Source organism: Mytilus edulis, unplaced genomic scaffold, assembly GCF_963676685.1.
Source record: "Mytilus edulis unplaced genomic scaffold, xbMytEdul2.2 SCAFFOLD_111, whole genome shotgun sequence".
Classification (NCBI taxonomy): domain Eukaryota; kingdom Metazoa; phylum Mollusca; class Bivalvia; order Mytilida; family Mytilidae; genus Mytilus; species Mytilus edulis.
This window is the reverse complement of record NW_027269020.1, coordinates 80142-105252: the sequence shown is the minus strand read 5'-3', so window position 1 is coordinate 105252 and position 25111 is coordinate 80142. Positions and strand designations below refer to the sequence as shown.

Sequence of the window (25111 nt, the reverse complement as noted above, 5' to 3'; positions counted from 1 at the left end):
AGTTTTTTATACCACAACGGCAGTTAGACAGAGGTAAACATCGTTGATTACCAGTATGTTTGACACCTAAGCTGTCAAGTGAAGCCATATAATTATACTTCTTCTTTGATTTACAGGTAAAATTTAACACAGGTGTCAATTACACCTGTACGGTAGTAAGAAATTATCAAATATGGCCGCTGAAATTTTCATTCATGAAATATTTCATACACGGGAGTTTTTTCTCCTAAACGGGAGGACGGGAGGAGACCCCTGAAAACGGGATTATTGTACTCCCGTCGGGAGGTTCACATGTATGCATGTTATTGTTAATTCTTAATAGGAGTTATATTTATTTAAAAAAAAGTATTTTGCTTTATGATTTACAGTTTTACCAATCCAAACAAACAAAAAAGGTTATATATATCTTAAATGTATAAAATTTGTGTTTGATCACTGAATCCTCTATAAAATTCAGACCAGAATTTATATTACCCAGTATTGCCCAGTATTACCCACTAAAACCCAGTAAAACCCGGGTTTTCCCAGTATTTCCCACTGGGCTGGGCAATACTCATAAAACCCGGGTTTTTGCCAACCCTGACTAGTTGGGATTTAACAGTAAATCTTGACAAAACCAAAGTTATGATTTTTAACAAATCAGGTAAAAAACTTACAAAAGACAAGTTTGTTTTTAGTGATAATATTTTGGAACACTGTACAGAATATTTATATATAAATATTTGGGTATACTGTTTAAACCATCTGGTAGTTTTACAGAAGCAGTGAGACTTCTTTGTAAAAAAGCCTCAAAAGCTATATTTTGTATTAGAAAACTGTTATTTTCTGAAGATATCAATGTATTACCTCACTTAAAGCTTTTTAATGCTTGTGTTAAACCTATACTTCTTTACTGTAGTGAAGTTTGGTCTCTGTATATGATAAAAGATATTACAAATCTAGAGTCAAAATATTGGTCATTGGCTACCATCAAAGTCCAAATTAAATTTGCAAAAACTTTAATAGGAGTAAATAAATCAGCTGTCAATTTAGCAGTACTAGCTGAACTTGGTATGTATCCAGTTTTTATAGAAGCTTTAAAACTGTCAATTGGCTTCTGGTTGCATGTGATCAAATCTGATAACAATTGTTTACTAAAAGATGTATATTGTTCCAACCTGCAATTAACCAATGGATTTGCTAAAAAGATTGAACAGTTACTTGCTACATTAAATTTTTCACATGTTTGGAAAAATCATGATACTATTTCAAAAAGGCGTTTATTATATGCAATTCATACCAAACTTAATGATAGATATCTTAATTATTGGAAAGAAAATATATTTTGTGATAATAAATCAGTACATGGTAATAAGCTGAGAACATATAGACAGCTTAAAGAAAATTATAAATTGGAAAACTATTTATTGTTAAATATAGACAGAAAAGTAATAGGGCATTTTGCTAAAATTCGTATTAGTAACAGTGTTCTTAGAATTGAACAAGGGCGTCACACTAAAACCCCTGTAGAAGAAAGAATTTGTCCTTTGTGCCTCTTAGAAGTTGAAGATGAATTTCATTTCACTTTAAAATGTACAAAACTAAATATAATTAGAGACCAACTGTTTTCCAAAATTAGTGAAATAGTTCCCTCTTTTTTAAATATGACTAATGAAGCAAGATTTAAATTTTTATATACGTGTGTTGAGACTGATATAATTAGAATTATTGTTAAATTTATAAGCAACATGTACATTTCTAGAAATGCTTTATTAAGCACTAAATAACTTTGTGGTACCACCTCCTCATATAATGTTTATGAAATTGCTATGATATATATATGTTTGTATTTTTGTGTATAACAAATTTGTATTGTCTTGGTATCAATCCTGTAATTTTGGATTTTAAACCAATAAAAATTACTTACTTACTTACTTACTTACATAGAAATTTATGTAAAATTGAGATTGGAAATGGGGAACATGTCAAAGAGACAACAACCCGACTAAAGAGCAGAAAACAGCCCAAGTCTTCAACACAGCGAGAAAATCCAGCACCCAGAGGTGGGCTTCAGTTTGCCCCTAAATAAAATTGTGTACTAGTTCAGTGAAAAGGGACGTCATACTAAACCCCTCCAAAACATATAAATGAACTAAAATTAAAAAAAAACATACAAGACTAACAAAGGCCAGGTGCAAAAATGGGGCGGGGTTATACAAATTTTATGAGATCTCAACCATCCCCCTATACCTCTAGTCAATGTCGAATAAACAAACACACAGTAATACACACAATAAAACTCAGTATGAACATATAGCTTTAAAGCTTGTTTTTTGGTGTGAGCCAACTGAAGGCTCCGTGTTGAAGGCCGTACATTGACCTATAATTGTTCACTTTTTTTAAAATTGTTATTTGGATGGAGAGTTGTCTCATTGGCACTCACCACATCTTTCTATATCTATGATAAAAGAAATCCCAGTCCGATGTCAAAATAGGTAACAGTTGAGAAGAAAAATAAGCAAAATTACAATCTATGATACATAAATTAATGACAGACAGTAAATTTTTGTTTTACATTCTATACTGTGGTCATGGTGGTAAAAGCTTTGTGAAACTGAAGGAATGATAATTAAGCACTGTTGACACACTTTAAAGAGATCATCAGTCAATTTTATAAAGCATGATTAAAAAGTTGGATTGATTACTGTTTAAGGTCCAGTGGCAAATTAAATGCATGTTCAGGAGGAGAACATGATAATATGATATTCATATAAACCTTGCCTTGTACTAGCTATAGACATGCTGAGCTGGGTTTTAATGTGCTGGTTCACAAGGTAACAGCACACAGGAAGATGTGTCACCCTATCCGGATATATTATTCTAACTCAAGGCGCGGATCCAGCCATTTTAAAAAGGGGGGGGGGGGGTTCCCAACCCAGAGTAAGGGGGGGGGGTTCCAACTATATGCTCCCATTCAAATGCATTGATCGGCCAAAAAAAGGGGGGGTTCCAACCCCCGGAACCCCCCCCTGGACCCGCCACTGAACTCTGAGACAATTAGTCTTTGCATCTTTGTCTTACTCCTAAATGTTGCTTGCTTAGCGAAAAGCAGCAAATACCAAGTCTGTGGTATGACCAAGCTTGTGATCTGACACTCTCAAGGAGAGCATGCTACCAACAGACCTCCAAGGGGGTCAAATAAAATACAATAAACAGCTGCGCCATGAGCGCATGATACGCCCGACGTCTTGTGTGGAAGTTTTATGCAATAATCATGAATAGTTTCTGAGAAAGTTTTAAGCAATTACCATTTATTGCTTTTGAGACACATCAGGACATGTGAAACCCCTCCACCCGTTTTTTTTTTTTTACAAATACCACTAAAATAAAATTTTGAATCAAACCAAAAAGTATACAGATCTTTAGATTAATATAACAAAGAAGTGTGGTCAGTTTCAAGCAATAATCATAAATTGTTTTTGAGATACGGCGCAACATGTAAAAAAAACCTCCCCTTTTTTACAAAGTACTCAATAAATCAAAAATAAAACTTTGAGTCATCGCCAAAAAGTATACAGATCTTTAGATTAATATAAAAAAGAAGTGTGTAAAGTTTTAAGCAATAATCATAAATCGTTTTATAGATACGGCGCGACATGTAAAAAACCCTCCCCCTTCTTTACAAAATACTCAATAACTCAAAAATGAAATGTTGAATCATCACCAAAAAGTATACAGATATTAAGATTAATATAACTAAGAAGTGTGTAAAGTTTTAAGCAATAATCAAGAATTGTTTTTTAGATACGGTGCGACCCCTGTTTAAGTTACAATGTGCCATAACTCAAAAAGTTTTAATCTTATTTTCACCAAAAAGTATACAGATCATTTGACCATCATAAGAAACAACTTTATTAAGTTTCATGAAATTTGGATAAGTCGTTCTCAAGTTACGGTGCGACATGTTTACGCCGGACAGATGGACGGACACCGGACATTTGTATACCATAATACCTCCCGTCAAAATTTGACGGGCGTATAAAAAAGGCAAATGAGCTCCGATCATTGGTAGAATAAAACGAAAATTTTGACAAATTTTGCTTTACTTTTTAGGTTGCACTTCACTTGTGTGAAATAGACAATATGTTCTGGATAATAACCAATCCTGCACAACAGGTCAAGTAACCATGATAACTGTGTCGATGATCAAAATAAATATTGCAAAAGGATCCTAAATTTCTAAGAGCAAGGTTATGTTCCATAAACAGGTGATTTATACCTTTGAATTTTAGGTTTATACTCTGTACTTAGATTACTTTTTACTGATCTTAATCTCCTTCAAAGTCAGTAGCTTATACATGTTATATTTATTATAGGGATACTTAATAACTTAACTCTGTTATCAGAGTAAATTGTTAAACAACAAATGTGCAATAAAAATTGTTTACGTCCACTTGTATTTTTGTCCATCTGATGAGTTAAGCCTTTTTCAACTAATTTTTATACGACCGCAAAAATTTTAATTTTTCGTCGTATATTGCTATCACGTTGGCGTCGTCGTCCTGCGTCGTCGTCGTCCGAATACTTTTAGTTTTCGCACTCTAACTTTAGTAAAAGTGAATAGAAATCAATGAAATTTTAACACAAGGTTTATGACCACAAAAGGAAGGTTGGGATGGATTTTGGGAGTTTTGGTCCCAATATTTTAGGAATTAGGGGCCAAAAAGGGCCCAAATAAGCATTTTCTTGGTTTTCACACTCTAACTTTAGTTTAAGTGAATAGAAATCTATGAAATTTTGACACAAGGTTTATGACCACAAAAGGAAGGTTGGGATTGATTTTGGGAGTTTTGGTTCCTACAGTTTAGGAATAAGGGGCCAAAAAAGGGCCCAAATAAGCATTATTCTTGGTTTTCGCACAATAACTTTAGTATAAGTAAATAAAAATCTATGAAATTTAAACACAAGGTTTATGACCATAAAGGATAGGTTGGGTTTGATTTTGGGAGTTTTGGTCCCAACAGTTTAGGAAAAAGGGGCCCAAAGGGTCCAAAATTGAACTTTGTTTTGATTTCATCAAAAATTGAATAATTGGGGTTCTTTGATATGCCGAATCTAACTGTGTATGTAGATTCTAAATTTTTGGTCCCGTTTTCAAATTGGTCTACATTAATTTCCAAAGGGTCCAAAATTAAACTTAGTTTGATTTTAACAAAAATTGAATCCTTGGGGTTCTTTGATATGCTGAATCTAAAAATGTACTCAGATTTTTGATTATTGGCCCAGTTTTCAAGTTGGTCCAAATCGGGGTCCAAAATTAAACTTTGTTTGATTTCATCAAAAATTGAATAATTGGGGTTCTTTGATATGCCAAATCTAACTGTGTATGTAGATTCTTAATTTTTGGTCCCGTTATCAAATTGGTCTACATTAAAGTCCAAAGGGTCCAAAATTAAACTTAGTTTGATTTTAACAAAAATTGAATTCTTGGGTTTTTTTGATATGCTGAATCTAAACATGTACTTAGATTTTTGATAATGGGATCAGTTTTCAAGTTGGTTCAAATCAGGATCCAAAATCATTATATTAAGTTCTGTGCAATAGCAAGAAATTTTCAATTGCACAGTATTCACCAATAGCAAGAAATCTTCAATTGCATAGTATTGTGCAATAGCAAGAAATTTTCAATTGCACAGTATTGAGCAATAGCAAGAAATCTTCAATTGCACAGTATTGTGCAATAGCAAATATTTTCAAATACTCAGTATTGCGCAATAGCAAGAAATATCTAATTGCAATTTCAATTGGAGTTATCTTTCTTTGTCCAGAATAGTAGTTGAATCAACTTAAATCTTTGTTTTATACAATACAGATATATAATTAATATTTCAAATGGAGTTATCTTTCTTTGTCCAGAATAGTAGTTGAATCAACTTAAATCATTGTTTTATACGATATACAATGTATATTCACTTTTTCTACCAACTGATAAATTAAAACAATCTTTACCATTCAGTGATAACAAGCACTTTATTTTACATTTTAATATTTTATGATGTATTTAAATGAGTAGTTATTGTTGCAAACTCCATTAGAAATTTGAATTGAGATCAGTTTTGGAAAAAGGGAAAGGGGGATGTGAAAACAAATGGGGGTGGGGGGTTAAATTTTTCTCATTTCAGATTTCATAAATAAAAAGAAAATTTCTTCAAACATTTTTTTGAGAGGATTAATATTCAACAGCATAGTGAATTGCTCACAGGCAAAAAAAATATTTTAAGTTCATTAGACCATATTCATTCTGTGTCAGAAACCTATGCTGTGTCAACTATTTAATCACAATCCAAACTTAGAGCTGAATGCAGCTTGAATGTTGTGTCCATACATGCCCCAACCGTTCAGGGTTCAACCTCTGCGGTCGTATAAAGCTGCGCCCTGGGGAGCATCTGGTTATAGTTCCTTCTTATGTTGTACTGTTATACCACTGTCCCAGGTTAGGGGGAGGGTTGGGATCCCGCTAACATGTTTAACCCCGCCACATTATTTATGTATGTGCCTGTCCCAAGTCAGGAGCCTGTAATTCAGTGGTTTTCGTTTGTGTATGTGTTACATATTTGTTTTTCGTTCATTTTTTTTTACATAAATAAGGCCGTTAGTTTTCTCGTTTGAATTGTTTTACATTGTCTTATCGGGGCCTTTTATAGCTGAAAATGCGGTATGGGCTTTGCTCATTGTTGAAGGCCATACGGTGACCTATAGTTGTTAATGTCTGTGTCATTTTGGTCTTTTGTGGATAGTTGTCTCATTGGCAATCATACCACATCTTCATTTTTATATTAAATGTTAAAAAAAAAATCAAAGAAAAAAAATGCACGTTGAACTCTTACATGTCTTAAAACATTTGTAAAAGATATAGAGTTGGGAATGGGGACTTGAAAGACTAATTTTAATGCCTCCATTACCTTACAGATTAATAAGCTTTATATAAAAGTGTATACTAACACCTCTGACATTTTAGTTTGAGTCTTCATAATCATTTATTTTGATCGCCATCCAACTGCATTTATACTGTTAAAAAAATTCTTACGTGGTGTTTCTAGAAGCTTAATGGGTCAAGATGTGTAATTCGTTTCCCGTAGGCAACAATGGTAGCTTTTTCTTCAATTCCTCTGTCCATATTGTAAAATTGGAAGAAGGTTCTTACACAGCCTAAGAAGAAAAGCATGACTGATTGACAAAATTTAAAAATGCAGTACAACCATAAAAGTTTTGTCTTAATTTTATCACAATGCCCATTCAGGAAAGACGTTTGAAACACAGGCACTTGTTTCTGTCAATGGGGGTTACCAATCCACACTTGTTTCTGTCAATGGGGGTTACCAATCCACACTTGTTTCTGTCAATGGGGGTTACCAATCCACACTTGTTTCTGTCAATGGAGGTTACCAATCCACACTTGTTTCTGTCAATGGGGGTTACCTATCCACACATGTTTCTGTCAATGGGGGTTAACAATCCACACTTGTTTCTGTCAATGGGGGTTACCAATCCACACTTGTTTCTGTCAGTGGGGGTTACCAATCCACACTTGTTTCTGTCAATGGGGGTTACCAATCCACACTTGTGTCTGTCAATGGGGGTTACCAATCCACACTTGTTTCTGTCAGTGGGGGTTACCAATCCACACTTGTTTCTGTCAATGGAGGTTACCAATCCACACTTGTGTCTGTCAATGGGGTTACCAATCCACACTTGTTTCTGTCAATGGAGGTTACCAATCCACACTTGTGTCTGTCAATGGAGGTTACCAATCCACACTTGTTTCTGTCAATGGAGGTTACCAATCCACACTTGTTTCTGTCAATAGGGGTTACCAATCCACACTTGTTTCTGTCAATGGTGGTTACCAATCCACACTTGTTTCTGTCAATGGGGTTACCAATCCACACTTGTTTCTGTCAATGGGGGTTACCAATCCACACTTGTACTATTTGTGATGCCGCTTGAGCAAGTGAAAAGTCCTTATTTTCACACAGTTAAGTTCTCTGGAAATTCAGTTCTGTACACACATTTAATAACTCCAAAGTTTATACATCATTATTGTATAGTCTTCATGAGTTGATTTCACAAAATACTTACAACCAAGATTGATTGTAAGTCATGAACAATTCAGTATACTTACGATCAATCTTAGTCGTAAGTTTCTTTGTAAAGTCATGCTTCAGTGATTACCTATATAATCAACCAAATTTTTCCAACAAAAGTGTGGGGGGGGGGGGGGCACCCTGGTCCTTCTAAATCTGCCTCTGGAAACTGACTCCTGCTCTTAAAAAAATCACAAATGTTTATGCTCTAAGTCAAGTACCGGTACTAAAAATAGCATGATGTCCAATTTCATGCATGCCATACAGGTTTTTTTTATTTCTATTTATAGTTGAGTTCCTCACTCTGAGACGCGTTAGGGATATTGACCCATTTGGATCATATCTGGGAACCAGTAGGTAAACAGGACCAGTTGACAGTTCTCATCACTTGATATCTTCCTTTGTATAATTTTGCGTTAACTTCTCCTCTGAAATTACTTGGACAACTGGAACCAAACTTGTCATCAATCATTTCTTTGGGTAGCTTAAGTTTAAAAAAAGGTATGTTGGATTCTCAATCCTTACAACCAACTTTTCCACCAAGGGTTAAGATAGTACATATGGGGTAAGATATTTATATGAAAATTATTATAATTAGAGAAAATCTGATAATGCAGAAATATTTGGATGTCCAGATCTACCATATATATATGTAAGCCTCAAATCTATGTCCGGCCTCAAATCTATGTCCTTCCACCAAATCTATGTCCTTTTTAATATTGCGTCATAGACGTTCCAAATCTATGTCCTGTATTGTCTCACATCTATGTCCTTTATTTACTCAAATCTATGGCCATTTTTGGCTCAAATCTAATGTCCTTTCATTGACGTAAAACATAACAAAACGTCATCAAGCAAGCAATAAAAAGTTAAGAATTACAGGTGTAAGTACGGCCTTTAACACGGAGCATTAAATCACACCGAACAACTTTGAACAAGTGGTTTATATGACAAAATCAAGGTTAACACTTTATCTTTAAAATACACATGGTTTAAAATTGCTTTATATTTTGGTGGAAAATCTGTTATGAATAGTGGACTGATGGAATATTTTCAAATACGTCAACTAGAGATTTATCCTCTTGAAATGTTTTCTGACAATTATCGGGATATCTTTACTTACTCCTACTTTTTGGGAATATTCATAATTCAAAACAAATCCAGACATGAACAACGGGACTGCAGTGTTTACATCTGGTTTCTGGAGAGAAGGAATTTGCCGAAACGTAAAGAATGATTCTTTTCGGGGAAAGAGTTTCGTTATTAAAGACATAATTACAAGTTTTACATTTGAACTAAATAGATATCAGCAAATACCAAACAATTGATATATGCTTTATTGTGATTTACAAATATTTTAATTAAAAAACTTTTATTTTTAGCAATTCAGAATGATTTTATAGATATTTAAAGTAACATATGCTAGATAAAGTGGTATGGATGTCAATTTAACAGCAATATGAAAAAAAATTAGAGACAAAAGGATTTAAAATCTACAATTTTAAAGCCCGTTATCCATTGGGTACAAACTCGAAGATTTTAATTTGGGCAGGTGGTGGTTCACTGTTGGGTATTTAACATTTGTATTTATTAGTTTGATCGCAACCTCGCTTTGGTCTTTTCGAAATACGTCGGCAAGATTGCAGCAGACGAAAATTGGACGAGAAAATAATCTTCTTAAAAAACAGGATACAAGAATTAACACAATAGGTATATGGACGGATGCCTTTTTAATATATATCAGTATTTATTGTACTATACATACATCTCAGTTCCAAGAACTGTTGAAGTATATGCAAACTGTCAGGTTAGGGGCTAAACGCTATGCAGGTTTAGGATGGAAATTGTATGATGAACAGTTTAGACTACGTAGATCACAGGAGCCTGCTGGATCCTGGTCTGTCATAGACACTGAGCTATGGTTATTGTATATGCAACCAGCAGGTCCAATTAATGGGCCAGAGTTCAATATTGCACAAAAACCAACAAACAATTTTCTTAAATGCTATGCATATAATTATAATGGGACGTGCACCCAACAATATTGCACATACAAACATGCTTGTTTAAAATGCAGTGGGGTACATCCGGTTATATATTGCACTAATAGCAAAGTGACTAACTCTAATAATCCTCAGTCACCTGGGATTGTTCAGAGATTCAGATCAGCCCGGCCTCAAGCACCACAAAAAACAGCATCTAATTTTCAACCCTTTGCACCTAGGCAAATGCAAAATAACACAAGATTCCGTTCTCCTGGAGCATTTATGGGACAAAGGCAAAACCCCAGTCAAAATTAAATCTTTAAGAGAATTACTGTCAAATTATGAAAACAAAACTGATGCAGCAATGTTATTATTGGGATTTATAGAGGGGTTTAGATTAAACTATACTGGTCCAAGGATCTCGAGTTTTGCAAGCAATCTCATTTCGGCAGAAGTTCACAAAACTGAAACGAATTTAAAATTACGAAAAGAAGTGCATCTTGGTAGAATGTTGGGCCCCTTTTCAAAAATACCAATTTCAACTTTAAGAATATCTCCTATTGGGGTAGTTTCAAAAAATGACGGTGGATGGCGTCTTATAACTCACTTGTCATATCCTCTAAACTGGAGTGTGAATGATTTCATTGATCCAGAAATTTGTAAAGTAAAGTATTCTTCTTTTGATAAAGTGGTTGGGATGATCTCTGAATTAGGAAATAACGTGCTTTGCGCAAAAATGGACATTAGTCAGGCCTTTAGAATTTTATTGGTTCACCCAGCTGATTTTGACCTTCTGGGAATTTTCTTTGATGGGAAATATTATATTAATAAATGTCTGCCTGAAGGCTGTTCTATATCATGTGCCCTCTTTGAAAAATTTGCCACTTTTTTGCATAAAACAGTTGCATTGAAAGCTGGCATTGAGACTTTAGACCACTATTTGGATGACTTTTTCTTTGCTGGTGAAAGTTCAACGGATAATTGTACCATTTTGATGGACACTTTTAATGAAGTATGTAGTCAGCTAGGTGTTCCACTAGCAGAGAATAAAACAGTAGGTCCTACCACATGTATCACATTTTTAGGCCTTGAAATTGACACAGTACTTATGTTGGTTAGAATCCCCCCTGAAAAACTGGATAAACTTAAATTTATGCTTGATCAGGTCTTGTCGAAAAAGAAAATGGCACTGAAGGAACTTGAATCAATTACTGGTTTAATGGCATTTTGTTCAAGGGCTATTATATCAGCCCGTGCTTTTATTCGTCGTTTTTACGATTTGATAGCTTCAGTTAAGAATGGAAAGCCTTATTATACTGTCAGATTGAATTCAGAGGTCAAAGCAGATGCTAGAGTTTGGCTAAATTTTCTAGATCAATTCAATGGTCAGTGTTATTTTCCTGATAGATTTTGGTCGACTAATGAAAGTCTGGAATTATTCACTGATAGTGCAGGTAATGTTTTATTAGGTTGTGGAGCTTATTTTCAAGGTCACTGGGTACAATACCAGTGGCCAAGTAGTTGGGCTGATACTAGCATTTTATTGGATATAACATGTTTGGAGCTTATTCCCATCGTGCTGTCGTTCATGATATGGGGTCGTTCATTTAGAAATAAAAAGATTCTGTTGAGAATAGATAATCAGGCATTAGTAAGCATTGTGAACAAAAGAACATCAAAATCAAAGAGAGTTATGATATTGATAAGACAACTAGTTTTTCTCACTATGAACAATAACATACAATTTAGGGCACAACATATTGAGGGTGAGCATAATGCAATCGCAGATGCTCTTTCTCGATTTCAGGAACAACGTTTTATGGACTTGGTCCCGAATGCAGACAGTTCTCCAGCAGCAATCCCACAAGAATTCCTGTCGATGATTTCAGAACTGAAATGAATCATTTACTTATAAATTCATTAGCACCCAGTACACAGAAAGCATATTTGCATAGCATGGACATATTTGTTAAATTCAGAGAAAATCATGGTTTTTCTGATGTCTGGCCTATTCCGCTTGATGACTTGACATCATTCATTGTTTATATGTTTAGAAAGAAATTGTCCCACTCAACAGTATCTGGCTATATTTCAGGCTTAAGTTACTTTAATAAAATCAACAATTTAGAAGACAATACACAGAAATTTGTTGTCAGAAAATTGATTGAAGGAATAAAAAGGTTGGGGGGCCCAAATCAAAAGGACACTAGATTACCCATAACGAGAGATATATTGGAAAAATTATTGAGGTCACTGGCGGTGATTTGCAAAAACGGGTATGAGACAAAACTGTTTATGGCTTCATTTTCGCTAGCCTTTCATGGTTTTATGAGAGTAGGTGAAATAACAGTTGATTGTAAAAATAAGCAGATGCATACTGTAAAATTTGAAAATATAAAGCTTTGTGATGCAAGATTAGAGGTTTTATTGACGTCATCTAAAACTGATCAGTTTGGTTCTGGAACAACAATCGTTATTTCTAAGCAGAAAAACAAAAATGTATGTCCAGTACAAATAATGGCTAATTTTATTAAAGTTCGCCCACCTTATCTGGGACCTTTATTTTGTCATTTTGATGGATCCCCCCTTACAAGATACCAGTTTTCAGCATTATTAAAAAGGTCTCTGTCAGTAATTGGTATAGAAAACAATGGATTTAAGTCCCATTCCTTTAGAATTGGCATGGCAACTACATGTGCATTAGAAGGTATTTCTGATGAACAAATTAAAGAAATGGGACGTTGGAAGTCACAGGCCTTTTTGCGTTACATTAGGATTTAAATGCCTGAACATCATATATGTACATTTATTTGAGTAAATATGTTTCTATATTTGCTTATTTTGTAATGCAGTCTTGAGCTGGCATTTAAATAATATTGTATTATGTAAATAAATGGTATGTCCTGCATCAATATAAGCAAGTAATAATTGCTTTCTAAGAATTGCAGGACATGCTACAGTTTGGATCGTTGGATCCTCGATTATTAAGCATGCCTTTGGGGAAGCCAGAGGAAGACCGGGAGGGGTAAACTTGGGGCTGCAGAGGATGGGAGTAAATATTTGGTGGCAGGGAAAATGTGGAGGTAAAGTGCTGGACATGAAACAACAAATAAGAACCATGTTAAAATATGAAGATCCGCCAACTATATTAGTTTTACATATTGGAGGCAATGATATAGGGGAAAAAAGTTCAAAAACTCTTTGTGAACTAATAAGGAAACAGTTCAGTTGGATGCGTCAACTGATGTTGGACACAGTTTTTGTCTGGTCTCAAATTATTCCGAGATCAAGTTGGCGTTACTCTGACAATATTAATGCCATGGAAAAATGTAGAATGAGGGTTAATACCTCTATAGCATCATTTTTAACCAAAACAGATGGTTGTTACCTCCGTTACCCTGATATAAAGGCTAATGAATTATTCTTAATGAAAGATGGAGTGCATTTGACGTCTTTGGGAAATAACATTTTTTTGAATACCCTCCAGGGAGGATTAGAAATGATCATCAGGAATCTTGGCATTAATTTAACCTTCCCCGACTGTAAATAGATACAACTGTTATGTTAACATTTTATATCTGACGTTTCATGTAAGTTACTAGGAAGTAACTTGAAAGTTAATATATTAAATTGTATTTGGCACAGCTTCGCGCAGCTACACCCCCTCTTTTCAGTGGCGGTTGTCCAATCAGATCAAGTTGTTACCCTGATCTTATCGGACAATTTGGCACATTTCGCTGCGCTGGATTTAACATTCATATATTCAGTGAACAGTAATGATAGCCTCTGATTACCAGGGCTCATCAGTCAACTTCTCGTACCAGACATATTACTTAAATATATTTATATTAGTGGTTTGCCATAATTTGCGGTAGCCACATTATAATTTACATATATATTAAATACAGACATTGATAAATATATTTCAGAGCAAGATTGCCAATTTAAATACATATTATATATCATATATGTTATATTTTATTCAAGATAAAGCTGTGGCCAAATACTGCCAAAACCTTATTATCTATTTGTTATGTTTTGGGCCTCGAGGATAATTGAAGTACGCTGAAGTTGCATACAAATAGTCATTCTTTACTGTCTTTTTAGTAAAAAAAGTATTTGTAGTTTAATTATTGAAGAAGGCATACAATAATAACACACACATGTATAGATTTAAACTACAAACATGGAGAAATTACTTTATAAAACAAAAATCATACAAGACCGTACTTATAAAACAAAAATCATACAAGACCGTACTTAAAAAAACAATATTTTAAATCAGGGACTTTCTTAGTCCCTGTTTAAATACAAGCGAAATAATCTAGCTAGATTTACTTATACTTAGGCTCTTGTACACACAGGGAGAACACATACCAATAAATTAATATTGAACTATGGGATATGACTTAATAAAAAAACAATCTATTAGACGGGCATAAATTTGCGCATGGCTGAAAAAGAAAAAAACATTACACAGTTTTAAAGCCTTATCTTTTATAACGGACATAGATTTGAGAAAAACGTCACGATTAAAAATCGGCCACAGATTTGAGGCCAAATTATTTTTTAAGGACATAGATTTGTGAATGATGTCATGATAAAAAATCGGCCACAGATTTGAGGCCAAATAATTTATTATGGACATAGATTAGCGATTGACGTCACGATGGGGCATATATTTGAGGTCGTACACAGATCTGAGGTTTACATATATATCTACCATGTCTACATGTAAGCTAGTCTTTCTTCTACCAAAATTCAGACAACTCCTTATTCAGTCACTGTGTATCATCAGTACAGCGGAGATAGGTACTAACCAAGCGGGCGTGATTGATTTGACCTCACACGGTAACGAAAATCTGTGTTTTGTTCACATAATATCAATGTGTACCTCAATCTAAACTTAATTGTTGTTTTAAGAAATGATTTGGTCGTAGGTTGATGATTAGAAATGTCTCATTCTTTACCCAAAACAAGAACCATTACTAAAAACATGTGCAAATACTTGTCAAAGAAGTTGGCAGTCATCTCATCCAATATAATTCTATATTAATTGCAACTCTTTTTCTGATAGAAATTGGTATCACGTTGTCGTCTTAGTCCTCTTTGCGTCTTCCGAAGACATTTGGTTTTCACACTATAACTTTAGTATAAGTAACTAGAAATCTATGAAATTTTAACACAGGGTTTATGACCACAAAAAAAAAGGTTGGGATTGATTTTGGGAGTTTTGGTCCCAACTGTTTAGGAATTAGGGGCCAGAAAGGGCCCAACTAAGCATTTTCTTGGTTTTCGCACTATAACCTTAGTTTAAGGAAATAGAAATCTATGAAATTTTGCCACAAGGTTTATGACCATATAAGAAGGGTTGGGATTGATTTTGGGAGTTGAGGTCCCAACAGTTTAGGAATTAGGGGCCAAAATGGGGCCCAAATAAGCATTTTTCTTGGTTTTCGCACCATAACTTTAGTTTAAGTAAATAGAAATCTATGAAATTTAAACACAAGGTTTATGACCACAAAAGAAAGGTTGGGATTGATTTTGGGAGTTTTGGTCCCAATAGTTTAGGAATTAGGGGGCCAAAAAGGGCCCAAATAAGCATTTTCTTGATTTTCGCACTATAACTTTAGTTTAAGTAAATAGAAATCTATGAAATTTTGACACAAGGTTTATGACCACAAAAGGAAGGTAGGGATTGATTTTGGGAGTTTTGGTCCCAACAGTTTAGGAATTAGGGGCCGAAAAGGGCCCAAATAAGTATTTTCTTGGTTTTCGCAATATAACTTTAGTTTAAGTAAATAGAAATCTATGAAATTTTGACACAAAGTTTATGACCATAAAAGGAAGGTTTGGTTGATTTTGGGAGTTAAAGGTCCCAACAGTTTAGGAATTGGGGGCCAAAAAGGGGCCCAAATAAACATTTTTCTTGGTTTTCGCACCATAACTTTAGTATAAGTAATTATAAATCTATGAAATTTTAACACAAGGTTTATGACCACAAAAGGAAGGTTGGGATTGATTTTGGGAGTTTTGGTCCCAACAGTTTAGGAATTGGGGGCCAAAAAGAGCCCAAATAAGCATTATTCTTGGTTTCGCACAATAACTTTAGTATAAGTAAATAAAAATCAATGAAATTTAAACACAAGGTTTATGACCACAAAAGAAAGGTTGGGATTGATTTTGGGAGTTGAGGTCCCAACAGTTTAGGAATTAGGGGCCAAAAAGGGGCCCAAATAAGCATTTTTCTTGGTTTTCGCACCATAACTTTAGTTTAAGTAAATAGAAATCTATGAAATTTAAACACAAGGTTTATGACCACAAAAGGAAGGTAGGGATTGATTTTGGGAGTTTTGGTCCCGACAGTTTAGGAATTGGGGGCCAAAAAGGGCCCAAATAAATATTTTCTTGGTTTTCGTAATATAACTTTAGTTTAAGTGAAAAGAAATCTATGAAATTTTGACACAAGGTTTATGACCATTAAAGGAAGGTTTGGTTGATTTTGGGAGTTAAAGGTCCCAACAGTTTAGGAATTGGGGGCCAAAAAGGGGCCCAAATAAACATTTTTCTTGGTTTTCGCACCATAACTTTAGTATAAGTAATTATAAATCTATGAAATTTTAACACAAGGTTTATGACCACAAAAGGAAGGTTGGGATAGATTTTGGGAGTTTTGGTCCCAACAGTTTAGGAATTGGGGACCAAAAAAGGGCCCAAATAAGCATTATTCTTGGTTTCGCACAATAACTTTAGTATAAGTAAATAAAAATCAATGAAATTTAAACACAAGGTTTATGACCACAAAAGAAAGGTTGGGATTGATTTTGGGAGTTGAGGTCCCAACAGTTTAGGAATTAGGGGCCAAAAAGGGGCCCAAATAAGCATTTTTCTTGGCTTTCGCACCATAACTGTAGTATAAATTAAAAGAAATTTATGAAATTTAAACACAAGGTTTATGACAATAAAAGGAAGGTTGGGATTGATTTTGGGAGTTTTGGTCCCAACAGTTTAGAAATAATTAAGGGGCCCTAAGGGTCCAAAATTAAAGTTTGTTTGTTTTCATCAAAAATTGAATAATTGGGTTTTTTTGATATGCCGAATCTAACTGTGTATGTAGATTCTTAATTTTTGGTCCCGTTTTCAAATTGGTCTAGATCTACATTAAGGTCCAAAGGGTCCAAAATTAAACTTAGTTTGATTTTAACAAAAATTGAAACCTTGGGGTTCTTTGATATGCTGAATCTAAAAATGTACTTAGATTTTTGATTATTGGCCCAGTTTTCAAGTTGGTCCAAATCGGGGTCCAAAATTAAACCCGTTTTCAAATTGGTCTACATTAAAGTCCAAAGGGTGGCCAAATTAAACTAAGTTTGATTTTAACAAAAATTGAATTTGATATGCTGAATCTAAACATGTACTTAGATTTTTGATTATGGGCCCAGTTTTCAAGTTGGTCCAAATCAGGATCCAAAATTATTATATTAAGAATTGTGCAATAGCAAGAAATTTTTAATTGCACAGTATTCAGCAATAGCAAGAAATCTTCAATTGCACAGTATTGTGCATTAGCAAGAAATTTTCAATTGCACAGTATTGCGCAATAGCAAGAAATGTTCAATTGCACAGTATTGTGCAATAGCAAGTATTTTCAATTGCACAGTATTGCGCAATAGCAAGAAATATCTAATTGCACAATATTGAAATTGGAGTTATCTTTCTTTTTCCAGAATAGTAGTTGAATCAACTTAAATCATTGTTTTATACAATACAAGTACACACCCGTGATATCTTGGGTCCGTGACTGAATTAAAGTATATAACTATGCCTAAGCCTTATTTTAGTAATTAGTATTGTCATCTGATAAAGTCATGTCGATTATAAGATACAAAGTTTTCTCTGCTTTCAAATCTTTCTGTTTGAACCCGTCGACCTGGAACTTATCAATTATTGGTAATATTAATTATTTGGAAAACAAAAGGTCCTGGCTATCCAGGAATGGAGTATTTTTTAATCAACAGCATTGTCCTATATTAGTTATCTTAGAAAGTCTTGCTGATTGCTGAATAAAACTACAATAGGGAACAATTTGACAATAATTGAATTTAGTAGTGTCAGCACTTTGATTATGACCCGTGTATATATCAAAATCCTAAAGACACCGTTTGGTGGTGCGCCTGTCAAATGCGGAATGTACAGATAAGGTAATAGCTAACAGGTGAATATACTATTGGTATCGGTATCGGTATCGGATTCGACCCGGAACTTGTTAATTATTGGCAATATTAATTATGTGGAAAACAAAAGGGTCTGGAGTGGTGTAATTTTTAATCTACACCATTGTCCTATATTAGTTATATATAGAGTTGAATTCTTTGATTTCTCGTTTTTACCCGATGACGGCTGACAAATTGGACCTCGTAATTTTAGTATTATAGATACAATGTATATTCACTTTTACTACCAACTGATAAATTAAAACAATCTTTACCATTCATTGATAACAAGCACTTTTTTTACATTTTAATAGTTTAGGATGTATTTAAATGAGTAGTTATTGTTGCAAACTCCATTAGAAATTTGAATTGAGATCAGTTTTGGAAAAAGGGAAAGGGGGATGTGAAAAAAAAATTGGGGGGGGGTTCAATTTTTCTCATTTCAGATTTCATAAATAAAAAGAAAATTTCTTCAAACATTTTTTTGAGAGGATTAATATTCAACAGCATAGTGAATTGCTCAAAGGCAAAACAAAAAATTTAAGTTCATTAGACCACATTCCTTCTGTGTCAGAAACCTATGCTGTGTCAACTATTTAATCACAATCCAAATTTAGAGCTGAATCCAGCTTGAATGTTGTGTCCATACTTGCCCCAACCATTCAGGGTTCAAGCTCTGCGGTCGTACAAAGCTGCGCCCTGCGGATCATCTGGTTTAAGTTCAATTGGTTTAAAACAACACTTGATAGAGAGAAACTGAAATAAAGAAATAAAGATCAACAGGACAAGATCTACAAATAAGATACAATGAATGTTTGTACTGGTCAGAGTTATCTTTCTTTCGCTTGTGTTTATAGTATTTTTTGATTGTGTTTTGTATGGCCTTTATATGAGACAAAGTTATTTTGATGATGTCACCTTAAACCTTTAATAAAGAATCTACATATCTTTACAACTGAGTGGTTGTTATACTCATGCCTATTTCCACCCGGTTTCATATCAACATCATTGGAGCCTCTAGTTACTATCACCATATCATTTTCATGTTTCAGTGACATCTTTTATTTTTTGCAGGAACACTTGAACCATTAAGTAACAATGATATAGGTTTCTATTGTAAAGCCAATCTGAAATCATGGCGTCTCTATCTGAAGAAGAGGAGAATTATGTCCGGTTAGCCTTGTTATTGAGAGGAGTGACACCTAGAGCAGTCCGTACTTATTTTGACAGAGAATTTCCACCAGCGTCTCTACCCTCAACACTAAGTACAAGCCACAACACTCTTTTGGACTTAAAAGTAAAGAGAATCATAAACCAGGCTCAGTGGAATCTTTTGAGAAATGGTAGGTCTTTATGTGACTGCAGCAATTTTGTAAATTAAGATTTCATTAACATGTGGTTCACAATTTTTTTTTCTGGTGATGGCTACTAAACAAAAAATGTCTGATTTGTAAATGAACATCTTCCATTCTTTGTCATTACTAATTTCTTTTTACATACTTGTTGCTTAATTAAGTTCACTTCTGTATCGATGGCCTAGATGTATAACGGAACAACACTTGAGTGAGTGTGTTCTATGTATCGATGGCCTAGATGTATAAAGGAACAATACTTGAGTGAGTGTGTTCTATGTATCGATGGCCTAGATGTATAAAGGAACAACACTTGAGTGAGTGTGTTCTATGTATCGATGGCCTAGATGTATAAAGGAACATCACTTGAGTGAGTGTGTTCTATGTATCGATGGCCTAGATGTATAAAGGAACAACACTTGAGTGAGTGTGTTCTATGTATCGATGGCCTAGATGTATAAAGGAACAACACTTGAGTGAGTGTGTTCTATGTATCGATGGCGTAGATGTATAAAGGAACAACACTTGAGTGAGTGTGTTCTATGTATCGATGGCCTAGATGTATAAAGGAACAATACTTGAGTGAGTGTGTTCTATGTATCGATGGCCTAGATGTATAAAGGAACAACACTTGAGTGAGTGTGTTCTATGTATCGATGGCCTAGATGTATAAAGGAACATCACTTGAGTGAGTGTGTTCTATGTATCGATGGCCTAGATGTATAAAGGAACAACACTTGAGTGAGTGTGTTCTATGTATCGATGGCCTAGATGTATAAAGGAACAACACTTGAGTGAGTGTGTTCTATGTATTGATGGCCTAGATGTATAAAGGAACAACACTTGAGTGAGTGTGTTCTATGTATCGATGGACTAGATGTATAAAGGAACAACACTTGAGTGAGTGTGTTCTATGTATCGATGGCCTAGATGTATAAAGGAACATTAACACTTGAGTGAGTGTGTTCTATGTATCGATGGCCTAGATGTATAAAGGAACAACACTTGAGTGAGTGTGTTATATGTATCGATGGACTAGATGTATAAAAGAACAACACTTGAGTGAGTGTGTTCTATGTATCGATGGCCTAGATGTATAAAGGAACATTAACACTTGAGTGAGTGTGTTATATGTATTGATGGCCTAGATGTATAAAGGAACAACACTTGAGTGAGTGTGTTCTATGTATCGATGGACTAGATGTATAAAGGAACAACACTTGAGTGAGTGTGTTCTATGTATCGATGGCCTAGATGTATAAAGGAACAACACTTGAGTGAGTGTGTTCTATGTATCGATGGCCTAGATGTATAAAGGAACAACACTTTCAAGAGTGAGTGTGTTCTATGTATCGATGGCCTAGATGTATAAAGGAACAATACTTGAGTGAGTGTGTTCTATGTATCCATGGCCTAGATGTATAAAGGAACAACACTTGAGTGAGTGTGTTCTATGTATCCATGGCCTAGATGTATAAAGGAACAACACTTGAGTGAGTGTGTTCTATGTATCGATGGCCTAGATGTATTAAGGAACAACACTTGAGTGAGTGTGTTCTATGTATCGATGGCCTAGATGTATAAAGGAACAACACTTTCAAGAGTGAGTGTGTTCTATGTTGAAACCATTAAAATACAGGGGTTCAAATTAGCATTTGGTACTGGAAGGTCCAGGACCTTTGACACTGCAAACTGAAACAATGAAAGGTCCACAGACTAAATTCCAGGTCCTACTTTTACTTGAAATATTTCACAACTCAGTAAGATAACAATTTAATGTGCTTTTGGTGTTAGGTTAATATTTTACATGTATCATTGTCATAATCACTGTAATAATAAATGTAATTGTCTTGTATATTATTAATTCAAATAATTTTTTTTGTATTGGGGAGGTAGTGGGAGATATTATGGACATAATTGTGCAAATCGTGATACAAGCATGAAATTTGGTATAAAGGACGACTAAATGATACTAAAAAAAATTCCGCTGCTTCAAAAGGTGTGTTATACCTAAAATCCGATGTTAGTTTTGATAAAAAGTAGATAACAGATCCTAAATGTCAACTGCACAGTACATAAATGAAACAAAAGGTGACTTCCGGTTTTAAAATGCCGGCAAAAAAATCAAAAATGCAAATTTTTATACTTTCAAGCAACATCACAAGGGATGTTACTGATTGCTTTCAGTTTTCTTTCATAGTTTGGTTAAAAAACATTGTGTGTATCTAAAAATTATCAAACTGACAGTTGCATGTACACAAACCCGTACAAGGAAGGCCAGACCGGTAGCATTTACAATTACCAACACATCTGGGTTTCTTGCATCCACATTTCACAAGTTCCTGATACGACGACGCAACTGCAGGTAACGAAGTCCATTTCGGTTTTCAATTGTCGATGTCATTTTCTTTCGTCCAACCCCAGTGTTCAGGACTTGGTACCTGTTGAATGCATACGTCCGTTTGGGCCCAAACATGTCCGCCTTGGAATGCTGCTCTTTTTGTGTGTTCCAAAAGAGCACCTCTGGTAGGCGGAATAGCATCATAAGGCCGCTGCTTCCTCGCAAATAATTCAAACCGCGCCTCGTTCACTGCAAATGTTGCTGTTGATCTGTCATACATAATGCAAACAAATGCTTCTATGAGGTCGATGTCTGTGTCTTCAATAGAGTTTGGTCTCATACTCAAGCGGGCGAAAACGTCTGTTACATCCGGAAATACTTCCCATGTCTGCCAAGCTGATTTCTTCCCTTTCCCACGAAATGCGGACACAGTGTCACACCCACTGAATGCATGGAAGAAAGGAAGAGCAGCTACGCGAGGACCTAAGGAATTCGATAATTCATGCACAGGAAGCCATCAGAAGTCTTTACTTCTTCCAAAACCGATCCACAATTTTTCCACACCTAATCTTTCAAATGTTGCAACTCCTAACACTACTACATCCGTGTCAGTACTACTTATTATCACTTTTTTACAACCATTTGCAGCAGCATGCTTAACATGGACAAACAGCCGTGTATCGGCTTCTTCGTGGTTACAAGGAGATAGCTGGGAGATATTCGTATTGCTATTACAAAGAACATTTTCACCTTGCGTCACATAAACAATTTTTCTATCAGTCTCTAAACGAGCGATTCTGTCGGCCAGAAACTGGAACTACTCCAAATCCTTGGCGTTCTACCTGAATCAACAACTTTCCGTCTTGCACCAGCACCTCGCTTTCTTCTCGTTCCAGCCTTCAAACTATTCTTCAAGTAAACGTCAAATACAATGTCTACTCTTGAATAATCATCTGTGCAAGATTTTATGTAAGGCAGTATGACATCATTTGCATAGTCATCAAATGTTTTTGCCCCACGTGGTGGTCTGGAATTAACCATTGCTGCCCCATCAACAATGAATGCGTCAGAGTGTGGATCAGTTGATGGCAAATCGCAGAAGGATTCAAGTATGTCCATTAGCTGCGATTTATTTCCACTGTTGAAAGTGCCATCCTGAGACAAAGACGGTGGAGCAGTTTGGTTTTCATGACTAAAGAAATCTTCTAAGTCACACTGTCTACTTTGACACGAAATGAAAAGCCTAGAAAAGAGATCGCAATCACTTTTAAGGTTCTTAAGCTTTGTTTTTGATGAAGACGTTTCCGGTTTCGTTTTACGGCTGAATAACGGGAAATTGTTCTTTTTTATCGGGTCATAAAAAGCAGATTCTCCTTCGTTTTGCATTTTTTGTAATAGATCTTCGTATTGTTTCGATCCAATATCTTCGAGTCTACATATATTACCAGCCTCCGATTCAACAATTTCCTTAGAGTCAATTTTGTATAAATCTGATGACTCCTCTAGAAAAGGATTTCCAAACTCAGTCATCACTTTAGAAAGCCGTTGAACTCTTTCGAAGAAATCCCTTTGGGTCTTAGAAGAGTCTTCATGGGGCTGTTCGTCTGTTGCTGTATGACTCAAACCACTAGATATTTCAAATTCTTCTACCAATCTACTGACTTCTGGTCCAGCTACCATCCATCGCCTCAAATCTGAGGGATCCTCAGTTAAACCTATCGCCCTTCACAATTGCATTGTTCTGTTCATGTGCATGATCAATTGCGATATTAGAAAACAACTTGTTGGTCTTACGAACAGTGAAATTACCACTGGCAAATTCCATTGCCACCTGTGGGTGATGTTCGTGAAGGGAAGCCATATCGCGGAGATGGATCGGTAACCATCGAGCATAATTTACACGATCAAGTCCAAAAAAAATACGGTATCATGTTTGATAAGGACTGTTTGTAAAGTAAAAAATCTGACTCACGAAATGATCGTACTACAGATAACACAAGAAGTTCTAAATTCATAATGGAACGCCAGAAATTAAACTGGGGTCTAGTTGACTCTCTTTCTGTGCACCAGTCCATCAAATTATCGAACGTCACAGAGTCATCAGCTATATTTTCTGCGTTTATGCTTTCATAAGCCGACATTAGCAATTCAAACAAAACACAGGCAGTTATTTGATGTGCGTGTCTAGTCCTAGGTACATTTGAACATACAAGGAAGGAATCTGCCGTGCCAGATGTTGCAATATCGGCTTCTGTGAGGGCACTAGTCCATCCGCTATCACGCAATAAGTCACCAAGAATTTTAAAACAAGCCATGTCAATGTGCAATCCACCAAACATGACGACAAATTTATCTTCTCCATACAAATTTGGCCATTCCCACTGAATTTGCTTTGCCAAAACAAAAAGTGGTTGATCTGCAGTTATAATTGGTGTTTGTCCTGGATTAAGAAAGGCAACCACTTCCTTCACTTTATCCATAGAATGCTTTATCATTGCAACTGAATGGGCTTGTTCTTCAAACAGTGGCATCAAAGAGGTTAAACTAACTTGTACAGAAGGGCCTCGTTTTTTGGAAGAATGATATGACGACCAAGATATGTGTTCGAAACCCAACCTCATCTGTTAGATGAACCTCGTTTAGCCATTCAAATTCACACTGGAGGCTTTGTTTAAGATAATCATGATCTGTTAACTTGAGTATTGTATCGGGGCTATTTGGAGGTTTAGGTTTAGTCTTTAAGTAGGCAGGTCTAACATTTGCGTATGTATCTGGAAGTGAAGATACTTGTCTTGAATTTGATCTATTTCCAAGTATTAATTCTCCACGTTCAATCCCACTTACATGTATGTCATCTGACGGGTGCTGAAAAATGGAAATTCCTGTCCAATGGAATGATTTTTTTGCAGTTGTTGAACTAGGGTTGTGATCAATATTGTCAACAGCAGCTGTAGTGAAAAGCCCTTTTTTCAAAACAGGAGGACATACTAAACCTTCGGACAAAAATCGTTCAACTACAGCATCTCCCAGTTGTGTTGATATTTCTAATACCCGGTGATATGAAATGCATAACCCATATTGAAATAAAATATCGATC

The 25111-nt window shown here is 35.2% G+C and overlaps 2 protein-coding genes across 3 annotated transcripts in view; both read left to right on the top strand.

The window, feature by feature from the left end:
- The window catches only part of LOC139509392 (uncharacterized), a 64938-nt gene that overhangs the window by 8245 nt on the left and 31582 nt on the right, over nucleotides 1–25111 (top strand). Inside the window, exons 2-3 of one of the 2 annotated variants that reach the window (XM_071296147.1) lie at nucleotides 4093–4247; nucleotides 19396–19664. In XM_071296147.1, coding sequence (XP_071152248.1) covers nucleotides 19457–19664 — 208 coding nt within the window. In that variant the 5' untranslated portion in view covers nucleotides 4093–4247; nucleotides 19396–19456. The remainder of the gene's footprint in view (nucleotides 1–4092; nucleotides 4248–19395; nucleotides 19665–25111) is intronic. The other variant, XM_071296148.1, reaches the window with a different exon arrangement.
- On the top strand, nucleotides 9808–14128 carry LOC139509395 (uncharacterized). Its single transcript, XM_071296150.1, has one exon. The coding sequence runs from the start codon at nucleotides 10473–10475 to the stop codon at nucleotides 12006–12008; it is 1536 nt and encodes a 511-aa protein (XP_071152251.1). The 5' UTR covers nucleotides 9808–10472; the 3' UTR covers nucleotides 12009–14128.

Bases quoted from the DNA above. Each gene is read 5' to 3' on its own strand.
- LOC139509395 (XM_071296150.1), top strand. From the start codon at position 10,473: ATGTTATTATTGGGATTTATAGAGGGGTTTAGATTAAACTATACTGGT.